Raw genomic sequence first — 15025 nt, forward strand, 5'->3', positions numbered from 1 at the left:
TAATTAGCAGAACTTTCAAATAATCTAACTTTTTTTCAGTACTCTTTTATACTTAATCTAATAGTTTCAAAATTGTAATTCGCTTTATTTAATTTAATCTGCCTTCTCTCTTTTTCTCACTATGTAATAGCCCACATACGTTGTTTTTCTTCTGTAGGCATCAACTTCTTTAAGGATCAAACATTAGTACCAAAGCAGTAACAAACATTGTACCTGCTAGAAATCAGAGTACATCAATTGGCAGCAGCGAAGCACACACAACTAAGCTTCCACACGCAGCTAGCAATCAGGGGCAGCAGCAAAACAATCAGCGGCAGCAGACTAAATCCAGGCCAAAGACACGCGCGAAACTGACCCACGACACAGCGCCCCCAAATCTCACGTCGCCGAAGTAGGCACCCAATGCTCATGGCAATCTGTCGATAGCAATTCATCGGCGGAGGATCCAGCAATTCCACTGCCCTATCCCCACACCACTGCCACAGCATCTGGTTGCAGTTGATATGCAATTCACGCAATGGAGAGGACGAATCCGATGGCTAGGTTCTATTCCCACCTCTAGCCACTCGATTCAATCGTTGGAGGCCGGTGGCGGGCGTGAATCGGGCAGTGGTGGGCGTGAATATTAGGCAGGGGATCGGGTGGGATGTCGAGAACTTGCAATCGATCTAGGTTTGTATATGAGGGAGTCGTGTCTCTTTATAACTTGGAATCAATCTAGGAGTCTCGGAAGATTTTGGCTCCCGAAGCCCACGACCAGCACGGCTTGGATAACTGGACGGACCTACGGTTCCTTCGCTGGTAGCCAGTTTTTCTGATTTTCCTGCCGTGGATCGCTCGAGGACGCGGTGGCGAGGGACGTACGTACCAACGGATTGAGATTTAATAGTAAAGATATGATTCATCGCTACCATATGTATTCCGCCTAGTTTTATATACTTTGATTTCAGACACTTTGAACGGCGGTGTGCATCCTGATTATGCAGAGGCTGGATGTAATTGATTCCCAAAAGTAATAAACCATCCTTTATCGAAAAAACTGTCTCCTCCATAGTCGCGCGCAAGACCGTCCGCCATGGCGGGTGTAGTGCCTATCTTGTTCAACACCCCCAGCCGGTTAATTAATGGATGATTAGTTTCATAATCATGAACATTGGATGTTATTAATAACAAGGTTATATCATTATATGAATGATGTAATGGACACACCCAATTAAGCGTAGCATAAGATCTCGTCATTAAGTTATTTACTATAAGCTTTCGATACATAGTTACCTAGTCCTTATGACCATGAGATCATGTAAATCACTTATACCGGAAAGGTACTTTGATTACATCAAACGCCACTGCGTAAATGGGTGGTTATAAAGGTGGGATTAAGTATCCGGAAAGTATGAGTTGAGGCATATGGATCAACAATGGGATTTGTCCATCCCGATGACGGATAGATATACTCCGGGCCCTCTCGGTGGAATGTCGTCTAATGTCTTGCAAGCATATGAATAAGTTCATAAGAGACCACATACCACGGTACGAGTAAAGAGTACTTGTCAGGAGACGAGGTTGAACGAGGTATAGAGTGATACCGATGATCAAACCTCAGACAAGTAAAAATATCGCGTGACAAAGGGAATTGGTATCGTATGTGAATGGTTCATTCGATCATTGAAGTCATCGTTGAATATGTGGGAGCCATTATGGATCTCCAGATCCCGCTATTGGTTATTGGTCGGAGTGAGTACTCAACCATGTCCGCATAGTTCACGAACCTTAGGGTGACACACTTAAAGTTGGATGTTGAAATGGTAGAACTTGAATATGGAATGGAGTTCGAATATTTCTCTATAATAATTATCCTGGACGGACCTACGGTTCCTTCGCTGGTAGCCAGTTTTTCTGATTTTCCTGCCGTGGATCGCTCGAGGACGCGGTGGCGAGGGACGTACGTACCAACGGATTGAGATTTAATAGTAAAGATATGATTCATCGCTACCATATGTATTCCGCCTAGTTTTATATACTTTGATTTCAGTACACTTTGAACGGCGGTGTGCATCCTGATTATGCAGAGGCTGGATGTAATTGATTCCCAAAAGTAATAAACCATCCTTTATCGAAAAAACTGTCTCCTCCATAGTCGCGCGCAAGACGTCCGCCATGGCGGGTGTAGTGCCTATCTTGTTCAACACCCCCAGCCGGTTAGACCACGAATCTCTGCCGCGCTTGCATGATGCCGCACCTTCGGCGCTGCCGTCGGTGTGCAGTTCGATTTAGTCCACTTGATTTCTCAACTGGCGCTCGCTTGTGAACCAGAAACGTCTCCGGCGATGAACTGATACCTCTCTGATTACCCAGCCGATCGAAAATCTTTCTGGACCGGTGCATCTCCGTCGAGTTTTAGTTGGAAATTTACATGCCATCTTATTCAACCGCAAGTTTATTAATCAGAATTACAGACGTGATCGATCTGGAGAAAAAAAGAATTATAGAAGTGGAGGATTATATTGTATCAATGAAGCTTCGGCAGAAGCATCATCATTTTGAACACATATAGCGCGCACACAGAAGTCAACATCTAATATCTCCCTTAAGTTGAGCCACCGACTTTTTGCAGAACTCAGCACATGAGACAGCATCACCATAGGGACGAAATCGATCAGAATACTGGTGTACTGTGTAGTCCAAGTACATCGAGTTCCGCCAGACGGACTTGTTCGTGAGTTCGTGTTATTTCACGGAGCTGCTGCGGCCGGCCGTCGCCGTTATGTCGCCGGCCGCTTGGTCGGGTTTGCCGAACATGTCGCCCTTTGATCACCGCGTCCATGCAAATGGAGATTAGGGCAAAACGTGACACGTTAACTACCCTCTGAGTTACCATTTTACCCCTACTCTTAAGGTACTCCCTGATTTCTGATGGTGGTACTCCCTGGGATCTATATCGGAGTACGGATCACAATTATCCGTTAGATTGGAAGTAATTGACGGCTCATGTTCATTTGAGGGTACTGTAAAAGCGCTCTCATCATAACTAAAATCAGAAATGGATGGCGTGAACTGCTGATTGGTTACAGATTACCCTGAGCGGTGTCCGGCTTGTTGACGTCCATCTTGACCTCCTCGATGAGGTACTGGTAGATGGGCAGCCTGGCGTTCCCACCGGCGGGGCGTGCAGTGCGTTCATGCCCATGAAGGTCGTGTTGGCCACCGTCACCGAGATTCCATGCCCCTGCACGTCCAGCTCCTTCGCGATCGGCGATCCCTTCATTTCACATGAAAAAAGGGGCACCTTTTAGTCGTGAGGAGAGCACTCGGAATCAGATAGAAATCGTCGCTGATCCTTAAAAAACGTGCTAGGAATACGTGCAAGCCCTATGTCTGGGACGAAGGGAGTACAAGAAACTCCCCAACCAAGTACCCAGAAAACCCCAGCACGAGACCCGACACTCCAGCCTAAATCACCCGCAGCCTGCGTCAAATCGGAAGCAGCCACGCGCACACGGTGATTAAGACCGGCCAGATCTAGCGAGCGGGCGAGCAAATAGGCACAAGACGCAGAGGGAAGCGAAAAGACAGACAGAGAAAGGTGTCTGTGGTGCAGGGATCTTACTTTTGAGTCTTGAGTGTGCGGACGTTGCCTTGGTACGCGGCGCAGATGAGCTTGGCCTTCGGCGGCCACCGGTCACGGTCTGCGCAATAAGCAAAATCCAAGGATGAGACGGCGCATAAAGCGTCAGCAGATGAAAGATCGATTGGGGTGAGGTGTCAGCCACCTTTGCCGAGGAGGAGCTCGAAGATCTTCGGCAGAGGCAAATCCAGGCTAGCCATCCTCTCTCTCTCTCTTCTCCGGCGGTGGCGGAGCGACCGAGCGAGGCGAGGAAGCTTCTGGAGGCGGAGAGAAGGAAGGAGAGAGGATAAAAAGAGCGGGAAAATGGGAGAGTGAGTGGATGGTACGATCTGACGCCCACAGTCACGGCCTCTCCTCTCCCTTTGCTTTGATTGTTTTTTCCATTCCAATTCATGTTTTGAATTTGGAACTTGCTTTCTCGGCCTCTTCATCGTTGGCGATTATGACGAGTGGCTGACCCGGGAGAAAATGTTTTGTCATGTGTCTGAAGTTTGGCTGGGGCCTCGGGGCGCTTGCTTTGCAGGTTCAAATAGTTCAAATGTTCTTCTTTGAAATGAAGGAAATTGTAGAAACCACTCATTATTGACATGTCTCCGTTGCATAAACTACTCAAAGCCTATTTGGTTCGTAGGATTATTAGAACACTGGAATAGAAAATCGCAGATTAGAACGACATGTCCAGTTGAATTCTACATGATTTAGAACCTACAGGAATTTTTTCAAGTGGTGTTTAACTCACGAAAACAAAGAAAATTGTAAGATGAGATTTGAGTGGATGAAAAATTTCCTCCAAAACATAGAGCAATGCAATCCTATAGAAAAATCTCTATGCATTTCTAAAGATTCTAATCCTACGAATCAAACGGTGCACATAAATTTTCTAAGGGCTTTCATAGGAGAAAAAACTTAGGAATATGAAAAAGCATAGGTTTAGGATGTCATGTCTACTTGAATTCTATGGGGACATAAAGTATGTGTTTGATTGTAGCAAAACAATTTTTCATGAGATTTAACCTAATGCTTTTTTTCCTATAGAATTTACACTACAAGATTTATATAGGATTACTTTCTATGAGATATGTTTTTATGAGTCAAACAACCTATGTAAAAAAATCCCATAGGATTAAAATTCCACATAATTTATATACAAATCTTATGAATCAAAGGAGCCTTAAGGATTAAATTTCTAGAAAATTCCTATAACATTCATTTGAGTCAAACGAGTCCTCACTTTACGTGTCTTTTGCACAAATCACTAACTATATGTGTAATCCATCGCATAGATATCCCAATCTAATATTAAGCATTTTAACAACAAACATGACGGCCACTGATGATGTGGCTTCCTCGGGTCACCAAGTTTTAGCCAAATCTAGAAAATGATAAATATCTTAAACGGTGATATTTGCTTTTTCAAACTTTCCCTGATTTGTTAGTTTATATTATTTGATTATTGGGATTTAATAAAAAAATGTTTGAAAAAAGAGGCTAGTTGATGACGCACGTCATTAACACAAAATCATGACCATTAAAAATGGCTAAAACTTCTTTTAGCCACGGTTCATCGACGTAGGCTGAGAAATTTGGCTAAATTTAGAGACGTTGGCACTTGGCACGTTGCCAACGTGTTGGAGACAATAGGGTGAACTTGTCGCTTTTAGGGAAGGAAACAGGTAAACAAGATTTTCCGGTGCATGTGCCCGATCGGTGGTTTCAATTTCCAGTCGGTGACCATGGCTTTTTTATTGAGTGTTTTGCATAAAATTCTATCTGCGAAATAAAACCAACATGTTAAAGTTCTCTCGTTACTCGACAACTTCCATCAGGATATAACCTCATTCCAGGAATAAAGACTTCAGCATTACGGCCGCGCGTCCCAGACATTTCCCTCGCAATTTCAACTGGGGTCACTGCTACACTACGCTGGCCTTCGTATCTCTGACAAGACAGGTGAAAACAGAAATCGCAAAACTGAACTAAATACCAGAGCAAGCTCATCGGAACAAGATGAATAATCACGATGGCAGGTTCATCTGCACGTCAGTGTATACATATATAAACCACTACAAAGCTCCAAAGTACAATAATAAAACTCTTTGAAGAAACACGCTGTGCTGTAATTCAGGCTGTTATACTACATTACACTTGAGACACCTCGCTGCCCTGTAAATCAACTGCAAATATAACATGGGATGTTTACAGAAACGTCTTCACACGCGGCTCATGTACACTCAACATGAATAAAAGATTTGTGATTGTACACAGATACCACAGCATATCCGAAGGTTTGTACATGCTCTAAACTATGATGTGCTCTGACAGGGGCATAAAAGCTGGAGCTCCATCGTTAGAACAGTCTCAGTCTCTAGTACTATCAGCTCCTTTGGACTCTCTAAGCCACTCTTGCAGTTTGAGTTCTTGCTCTTCTTTGAACTTTTTGTAGCTCTCCGCCGTGTAGGATATATCAGCAGCAGACACCCTCTGATCCATAGTAGCTGCATTATTATTTTCTGACAAACGGCTTGAAATGAGGGTGTCGTCCCTTTCTCCATCTGAGGTTGTCGATGCACCATGTCGTCCGGCTTGTGATGATTCTGGAGCTGTAGATGACACTGACTTATCCGAAACGTCATCGTTCGATGCCAAGTCAGTCTGTGGCCATCTGAGAATGGATGCCTTTTGCTTTGCAGTGTTGAACATAGAAGACAAGTAGTTCTTGCTACTTCCACCATTAGTTGCGCCCAAATCGTCACATGCTTCCGAGCTTTTGTCTGATTGGAACCCCCAAATGGGGTTCTGTATTAACCTGAACACAAGAATTCTTTTCTCAAACCAAATAAAGAGGATAAGTTCCTCTAAAAACAAAAAAGAGGATGGGTTTTGTACATAGAATAATATGGTAAAGTGGGGGCTAAGGATTGCCTGAGCCGGTGTAGAAGCCACAGTTAAATATTTGAATTTTCGGTCTTATTACAATGCACACCTAAAACAAGACTGAAGTTTGATAGACTTTATGCTACATATATAGCATATCATGATGGACTGCTTCTACATGAAAATGAAAAGAGGGTCACTGTTCTACAAGCCTATAGATGGTATGAATGCAGAAGCTTTAGCATACTATGAGGCTCCACATGGTGTCAGACAAAAAAAAACCATAAAATATCTCAAAGCCAATGAAGCAAAAAATCAGAAGTTCTAAAGATTGGTAAATACTTACCCCCTCTTTGGTTGGGTCTTCGACATTATCTTTAGAGATTTATTTATATCCTTGATCATATCATCAGCGATTGGAAGTCCAAACTCGGTCATGGACCTCACAGCACAGATAGAATCCTCTATATCTTCAGTGTGCAATGTTACATCACGAGTCTTTTCTGCAACCTTCCCCTGATGAGCAAACCAAAAAGGGTATGTCAGAATTTCACAACACGACATCATTGAACATCTCAGCTTGGTTGGTACTATGCCTGACGTCATTGAACAGCTCTGAAAATTAATGAAGTCAGCCAATGCTAAAACATATATGGTGCTAAAGGGAAAAAAGTCAGAACTTACTAAAAAATAACCAAAAGAAAGAAAAGGCCTGAACAGTGATGTTAAACAAATAGCGCTTGCACTTGAGAATGATGCTTCATGAATATTCAAAGTCCTACCATGTTTTGACAGCTATATAAACAGTAGGATCTGGCTTGCTGAAATCAAGAAATCTAAATTCAAATGCTGAATCTGGCTTTCTCCAAACCAGCCTTTCGATAATCAAAAATTGGTATTGATTGGCTTTGGAGTGACTACCAAGTTCTGGGTGGTTTGGCTCTGCAACTAAAATGGCCTATTAAAGTCTGGAATGAGGCAGCCAACTCTGTCATAGTGTAGGAACATGAGCCAGCCAACTCTTTCATAGTGAAGGAGCATGAGCCAGCCAAGTCTGTCATAGTGAAGGAACATGAGCCAGCCAAGTCTGTCATAGTGAAAGAGCATGAGCCAGCCAACTCTGTCATAGTGAAAGAACATGAGCCAGCCAAGTCTGTCATAGTGAAAGAGCATGAGCCAGCCAACTCTGTCATAGTGAAAGAGCATGTCACTCTATCATAGTATGTTAAAAGTGAACTCCAAATAATAGGAATACAGTAGGCCCATCATATTACTTCATAGTTCCATAAACGTGTATTACTTCATTCATTAATAAGCTACCAAGATAATATTCAAGGGACAAGAACCCTTCTACGCGTACGACACTTTCCATCCAATCCTTGTCCGACACACCAAATCAATCTGACTGTGGGTGGCATCAAGGTGCAGCACCCCATCGTATGTTGCATCGTACAAGGATTGAACCATGTACCGTCGTACGTGCAGTAGTTCCGAACGGACAATATCGTGCTACTCAGTCTATATAGACACAACATTCATGGTTGCCTCATGCCTGAGGAAGTATGCTAATAGTGCAATACCAAACAAAAATAAATCATAATAAGACATCAAAGCACCACAGAGGAGAAATCATCCGATGGTATCATTGGTAAACAGTAAGGATAGATGATACATATACATTTGCTCGACTAACACAGCGCTAGTAGATTGATATACTGTAACCAAGTAATTGCTAGTAATCTCGTAGTATATACACTAAAAATTCAATCTTGCCCGACCTAATTCCCTTAATCAAGACAAGCCAAATCATTCAAATGGACCCAGATTGTCAAGCGAGAACTGGTAGTAAATCCTAATACCAATGAGCAACATAGCATACTTAAAAGCAAATCATCGTTATCAGAACTGAACAAAGCAAATTAAGAGGGGGAAGGGGGCGCTGGACCTTGACGTCTAGGAGGATGGGCATAGATGCGTTGGCGTGCTGCTGGACGAAGTAGAGCCCGACGGAGGGCTCGTTGGCGACGTGCTTGATCATCTCGTCTACCCCCTCCTTCACTGCTGGACCGAATCACGCGGGTCAGCGAGGTGCTTGACGGAATTCCCCACAGAAGCAGGAACGAGAACACAAACAGAAAAAAGATCGGATGGGGTTATTATTACCGCAGAGGAAGCCGTCGGCGGGGGAGAGGTCTGATGATGAAGGTGAGAACGACGCGGCGGCGGGGGAGGAGGGGGAGGGGCTGTGCATGTCCGTGTCCGCCGCAGAGCGCGGCGGCCGACCATCACGGGCGGAGCCGATGCCGCCTCTCTGCTCCTCTTCTCGAAGAGGAACTCAGATTAGACTTGAGAGAAAAGAGGAGGTTAGAGAGAGGAAAGAATTCGCCGGAATTCGGGCACGACGACGGCGTCGATGGCGGCAGCGACGGCGAGGAGGGGACAAATACAGAGGAGAAATAGGATGGTAGGTGGGCTGGTGTGCTATGCTGGCCGCAGGGTGGGCTTCTTAAAAACGAATTTAAATTCCACAGGATATTTGAAAGATTTGAATTATTAGGCCGTTCTGGTTCAAAGGAATTTCATATGAATTTTCGAGCATTCTGTTCCACAAAAAAAACATGTGCAGTTCGTTTGTTTTGTAGAACTAGAAACCAGGGAAAAATTTCATATGGTCTGCTTTGCATGCAATTCTGAAGAAAAAATTCCGTTGAGTCCAGTCTAAGGGGTATTTTCCTATTTCAATAACTATGGGCATGGCATACACAAAATCTAGAGTTTGAATTCTTATTGCTACTACATTTTTCTTATTCATGCGCTTTTGAAATCCTAAGAACCAAAAAGGATCTTAGATTTTTGTGTGTAGGACCTCTGATACTATGATTCCTCCTTTGGATAAAATTGTCGGTATGATCATGCATTCATGCTACTACAATTGTAACACAAGATTTAATTCTTTGCCCTGTTCATAAAATCAGACAAGGAAACCAATGTGTTCCTTTACATGTTGCCAACCCAAAAATTATAGTACTGTAATCAAGTTCAGCTTCCTTGATGTATTTGATGCCCCTTTTACCAGCGTCAAAGCCAAACTGCATTTGCAGTTAACACGATTCTACCCTGGGAGAGAATGCAACACAACATCTCAATTTCTGGATTAAAAGGCAATCCAGTTTAGATGTACAGAATAATGTAATGTTGACCAGTATGCATAATTTTTACAGCAGGGCCCAGCATCATGATAATCGACAACAACTACCTGAGGCCGATCATCATCCTAAGAACTAGCTGAATTTTACACAACACTGAAATGGCATATCAACTCCCACCAGTGAAGGCCCTTTTGACAGGAGACAAAAGCTATACGATCTCCTCTCGAAAAGGATTCAAGGAAATCTGCAAAAGGGAAACATGTTAACATCGTCGAAACCTGCGGAGCATTTCGGTAACAGATTTTGTAGCCATGATAGAATGCATCAAGATGTTGAATGGGAGTCAGATAACAGCTACAAAACTAACCAAAACTAACCAGTTCCCCGGTGGGTACACCATGAGATGATGAGAACATCCTATTTGGAAACATGTTTGTCTAAATTTTCTCTCAAGTAGATCATAATAATGTTGTCAATATAGAGGAGTGGTACAGCATGCTCAGCTAACACAGGAATATACCAACATAAGAAAAGGAAAATGGGCTTGAGAGTTCATCAAACAAGTCACAACATATCAATATGCCATCTAGCTGTGATTGTTTCTCACAGTTACTCGACAGATCTCATTTTCGTTTATCTTCTTATTAAAAACAAGCATATTATAAATATTTTGCCATCTGTGAAGGTAAATTTCTAACAGATGCAGTTTACTGGAAAGTACCTAATTGTGCGGTTTAGAGGACAGTAGCTAATTACCATGTTGAGTCCGCTGCACTTACCAATTAGTGTTGCCATCGGCACCTTCTTTGTGGAAGCTTCCGTTGATGTTCTCTGAGCTAGGCGACTGCTCCATTGAGTTGCTCGGGTTTTGTAGAAGTTGGGAAAAACTCCGCCACAATCTTGCAGGCAGAATGGGAGCAGTTTCCTGCTGCTCCTCAGATGGCACTTCATACGTACCAGCTGAACCCGGACTTAACTCAGAGAACCTTACAGCTCCAAGAAGTCTCTCAGGAAGCTCTGATTCAGCTTGACTCTCAATAAGAAATGCTAAATCTACAGTCAATGTCGCCACGTAACCAAACGCCAGATGGACAATTGCATTTGCAACTATAGAAGATCCGATATCCACATCCACTTCAAAGAAATTTGATCCTTGAACATACTTGCAGGAAAGCGCTCTGCCCAGTATGCAGATGGCTTGTTCACACACAGCTTTTCGAACAATCCAAGGCCCCTTAACTATATTTGCTATCAGTTTAAGTCTGGATTTCCGGAAAGCGTCATCACCTTTCAGAAATTGATCCATTAGAGAGCCCTCAGGTGCAGGTTCCAGTGATACAAAGTAAAATATCGCGCTGTAGTTCTCCTTGCTGGGCAGTTGAAGGTTGAAAGCCCAGACAAAAGGCTGATTACCATGTGAAACCTCCTCGTCAATGGCTTTCCTCACACGATGGCTCTTGTTTTTCAGGACCTCGCAGATTTTTGCTGGGCCTTTGATCCAATCAACTCCCAGAGGCTTTAGAAGATACTGCCCACCAGGTATTTTTACCTTAGTGGTAACATACTCTGGGCCTCTGACCATAAATGTGTCACCAGGAGGAGTAGCCCAGCCATTAGGACAGTCTTCAGGCGGTAGACAAGGAACTGCTCCTCCTGACTGGACATTCTGTATCCATTGGTGCTCAGCCTCACCATTAGAAAATGCCATCTACAAGAAAATTTAATTCTAGTTAGTTCTCGAAGGATAGAGGTAAGAAAGAGCCCTTCATCTATAAGCACCTATCAAAGAAATGTTGATGTTTCTTTAGTAGCTCTGCTAAATGGGAAAACAACCGATGGTTTAACTCCCCAAAATGTTGTCAGCATCTATCGCCTAAGCTCGATATTAATACTTGTGGATAATCATTCACTCACATGTCATTAAATTCGTCGCAAACAGGATCTATTGTATAAGAGTCAAATGAAGCAAGGAGTAAAAAAAATCATCAAAGACAATTTTATCAAACAGGATGTATCTTATAACATTTATTTTTTCACCAAACGGCATCTACGACTCCTGCAATGATGCCAGATGCACTTGGAGAAGTGGTCGACACCACCACAGTTACAGATTGCGTATTTTAGCATCAACACGTAAAGAATATCTAGTTGTGTTTGGAATTCTAAGAGAAAAGGTACACGGTAGCAATTGCAGATGACGCAGAAATCTCTCACAATTCTTGCATTCTGGTAGAAAGTTCACTACATTACACTACACCAGCCCTGGTAGTGTTATAATGATTTGCTCCACTCGATAGGATGCAATCCAGGCCTGAAAAATTGCTACTACCTCCGTCCATAAAAGAATATCGCAACTTTGTCCAAATATCAATGTATCTAGACAATCTAGGAGGATCAAATAAGATCTAAAGCTTGCATCAAAAAGGTTGTAATGATAGCTAAACCTATAACTAGCTAAAAGTCTATCCTCTTCTCAATTAACACCTCCATTACTGCAACTGACCAGAGTGCAAACCCTACAAGCTATGGTTTTCCACTTGCACCAAAGAGGCTCACCGTCACTCATGCCACAACCGAATCAGGTTAAGATCTACTATAAATAAACCGGTAAAAGCATTCTACTTCTTCAGGAAGATTTTTCTTTTAGATAAGGGGAGAGATTTTTCTTAGAAGTTGCACAAACAAGCTCTCCCTGTGCTGAACAGCTAAAGAATCGAAGCCCAGCTCAACAGCCCCATCAGCAAGGGAACGAGTTCACGCTCCAAACAAAACCTGAAAACAAGAGGGCTAGCCCTTCTTGAGTCGAATCAGCGTACTGAATTCGATGGATTCACCTCCGCCGACCCACAAACATCACGTCTCCCAGCCAAATTCATCGGATTGCCTTCGAATCGTAGGTGCTGAAACCGACACAAGCTACGGACTAAGCAAGGGATTGGAGGGACAGTAAGCTCACCGACAGGTTCTTGCGGCGGGATGTATCGATGGATCAACCTGGCGGGCGAGGATCGACGATTTGCTTGTGGCGATTTGCGTGGGGACTGGGGAGAGTGGGATGGGCGGATGAATCTTGTTGGCTTGTCGTCTAGGGAAGAGAAGCTGGAAAAGGCACCGATGATGTGACCACTCATCAAAGATACCTCATGATTTATTTGCCTTCGGCATATAATTAACTGGAAATTAGAAGAAACAAACAAATTCTGATTGATTCTCTTCTCTAAAAGAGTTCTTAATAAACGCGTCAGTCGAGTACTGCCCAAGCACTCTCCGAGTTTTCGGAAAGAAATATGTACGCGTCATGACCTTGTTTCCGGATTTTCAATCAGGGATGCTACCTTTGTTTCAGCTAAACTTTGGAAAAGACCAAATTCAACAATACGGCCAGATATTAGGAGTTAAGTTAAAAGTTAATGTTGAAAACAACTTGAAGCATATCTAAGAGAAATAAGACCGAGCTCTGGCCATAGCCAGGGCGACTAGGGTTTCAAGCCTCCGCGGCCGGATTTGGTTTTGACACGGAGTTCTTTCTGCCCCCGACCTTTTGGCTGTACCTCGGTGCTGGTATAGATCGGGGTTCCCGCCGCGGGGTTTTTTTCCTTTCGTTCTTCTCTAGGGTTTCGGGTGAGATCCTTGGGCTTCTAGCAATGGCGAGTCCGACGGAAAGCTCATCGAGTCAGCTGGTGGATAGGGTAGTAAGAAGGTAGAAGCGCTTGATGACCTCTTGCAACGCCTTGGCATTGAGGAAGATGAGTTTGATGAGTTGGTCTTTGAAGAGGAAGCTACGACGCCGAAGGAGGGGATGAAGTGGACTGCTCTGGCTAGGATTCATACTACGAATTTCTTCAGCCCTCAGACCTTCGAACATCACATGAGAATTGCTTGGAGTCCGGCGAAAGAGGTGAAATTCCAACATCTTGAGGATAATTTATTTTCTGTTCAATGTTTCTGCTTAGGAGATTGGATCAAGGTCGAAAAAGGGGGTCAGTGGCTGTTTCGACAAAACCCAGTATGCATTGAAAAATATGATGGGCTGGCACCCCTAGAATATGTTGATCTCAATTTTTTGCAACATGGATACAAATTCACAGACTCCCTATTGGGTATAGGAACGATGCCTTGATCAAAAACCTTGTTGAGAGGAAAGTAGGAAAATTCCTGAAAATCCAGATCAATGTCCAAGGCATGGGTAATTTTGTCCGAGCACGTGTTAAGCTGGATGTGAGGAAGGTACTAGAGCGGTTTGTCACGATCTCGAGAGATGGATAGAGGGAATTCTATCAAGTCAAGTATGAGAAAATGCCTAGGTTCTGTGGTGTGTGTGGATTTGTCTGACACTCTCATTTGGAATGCGGAACTGGAGAACATGATGAAACCAAGTTAAAGTGGGGAGATTTTATGCAGGCTGAATGGTCTACTTGGCATGGGCGAGCCATGGGTGGTTTCCGTGGTGGGAATCGTGGTGGCCGAGTTGGTCGGTCTAATCCGGAGGTTAATGGAGAGGGAAGGGGACGAGGGTTTGCTAGGGCTCGTGGAAGAGGAGGCACGGTTCCTTGGCGTTTTAATGTGCTTGCATATGTTGATGGGATTGCCCGCGTGGAGGATCCACTTGATGATACAACGTCTAGTCCTGTTAAGAAGATTGATGAGGTGATGGAAGATAATGACTCTACAGAATCAAATATAAAAAGGAGACTAGATATGAACCAAGTGGAAGCGATGGAAAATGTGGGGCTGTATGAGGAGGATCCAAATGCAGCTAGGGCGGGAGTGACTAGAAATCTCACTGGTATGGTCATTGAGAAGAACACAAATTCTAGATCTAAGCGTTCTAAGAAGGATGGAGCTGACTCCCCTTCACTCGAATTGGCGGGCTCGCTTGACGGGCCTGTCCGCTCGCAATGAGGATCCTATCTCTGAACTGTCAGGGGGCGGGGAACGACCCGACAGTTCGTTCGCTTTTGGATGTCCAAAGGCGCTATGTTCCCGATGTGATGTTCTTGTTGGAGACTCACCTCGATACCTATCCAGCAGATTGTTTGAGAAGAATATTGAGGATGGATTTCAAAATAGTTAATCCTAGTACTATTAGAAGTGGAGGAGTGATGCTGTTATGAAAAAGAGAAATATCAATTCAGCAAAAAAAATCACACCCGAAGTACATTGATGTTAGGGTCATCGAGGGATCAAACAAAGTCTGGAAACTAACTAAGATCTATGGAGAACCACGGTGGGAGGATAGACATCAGACATGGGACATAATTAGAGACATGCATGCCCAACATAACCTTCTGTGGGTCATCATTGGTGATTTTAATGAGATCTTGTATTCCCACGAAAAAGAGGGTGGTAACTTGAGGCCACACAATGTGATGCAACC

General features: G+C 43.6%; 2 protein-coding genes across 3 annotated transcripts; both read right to left on the bottom strand.

Moving 5' to 3' along the window:
• Positions 1–5635: 5635 nt before the first annotated feature.
• On the bottom strand, positions 5636–8964 carry LOC124686695. Its single transcript, XM_047220602.1, has 4 exons — positions 8663–8964; positions 8445–8557; positions 6846–7015; positions 5636–6431 (listed from the first exon to the last, which is right to left on the bottom strand). Exons 1-4 carry the CDS (start codon positions 8748–8750, stop codon positions 5984–5986), a joined length of 819 nt encoding a protein of 272 aa, XP_047076558.1. The 5' UTR covers positions 8751–8964; the 3' UTR covers positions 5636–5983.
• Positions 8965–9624: 660 nt separating this feature from the next.
• LOC124686678 (protein ENHANCED DISEASE RESISTANCE 2-like) lies at positions 9625–12774 on the bottom strand. 2 transcript variants are annotated; one of them, XM_047220591.1, is made up of 3 exons: positions 12605–12774; positions 10428–11356; positions 9625–9892 (listed from the first exon to the last, which is right to left on the bottom strand). In XM_047220591.1, coding segments are annotated over exons 2-3 (930 nt in total). In that variant the 5' UTR covers positions 12605–12774; the 3' UTR covers positions 9625–9891. The 2 variants fall into 2 exon arrangements, with proteins under 2 accessions (XP_047076547.1, XP_047076539.1); XM_047220583.1 differs by lacking the exon at positions 9625–9892 and having other exon boundaries at positions 9945–11356.
• Between the last annotated feature and the right edge of the window lie 2251 nt (positions 12775–15025).

The sequence above is a fragment of the Lolium rigidum genome, chromosome 1 (assembly GCF_022539505.1).
Source record: "Lolium rigidum isolate FL_2022 chromosome 1, APGP_CSIRO_Lrig_0.1, whole genome shotgun sequence".
NCBI classification, from domain to species: domain Eukaryota; kingdom Viridiplantae; phylum Streptophyta; class Magnoliopsida; order Poales; family Poaceae; genus Lolium; species Lolium rigidum.

Coding starts and splice junctions, on each gene's coding strand:
- LOC124686695 (XM_047220602.1), bottom strand. CDS start 8,750: ATGCACAGCCCCTCCCCCTCCTCCCCCGCCGCCGCGTCGTTCTCACCT. Junction 8,558..8,662: donor CGCCGACGGCTTCCTCTGCG/GTAATAATAACC, acceptor TCGGTCCAGCAG/TGAAGGAGGGGGTAGACGAG. Junction 6,432..6,845: donor AAGACCCAACCAAAGAGGGG/GTAAGTATTTAC, acceptor TCTTGTGTTCAG/GTTAATACAGAACCCCATTT.
- LOC124686678 (XM_047220583.1), bottom strand. CDS start 11,356: ATGGCATTTTCTAATGGTGAGGCTGAGCACCAATGGATACAGAATGTC.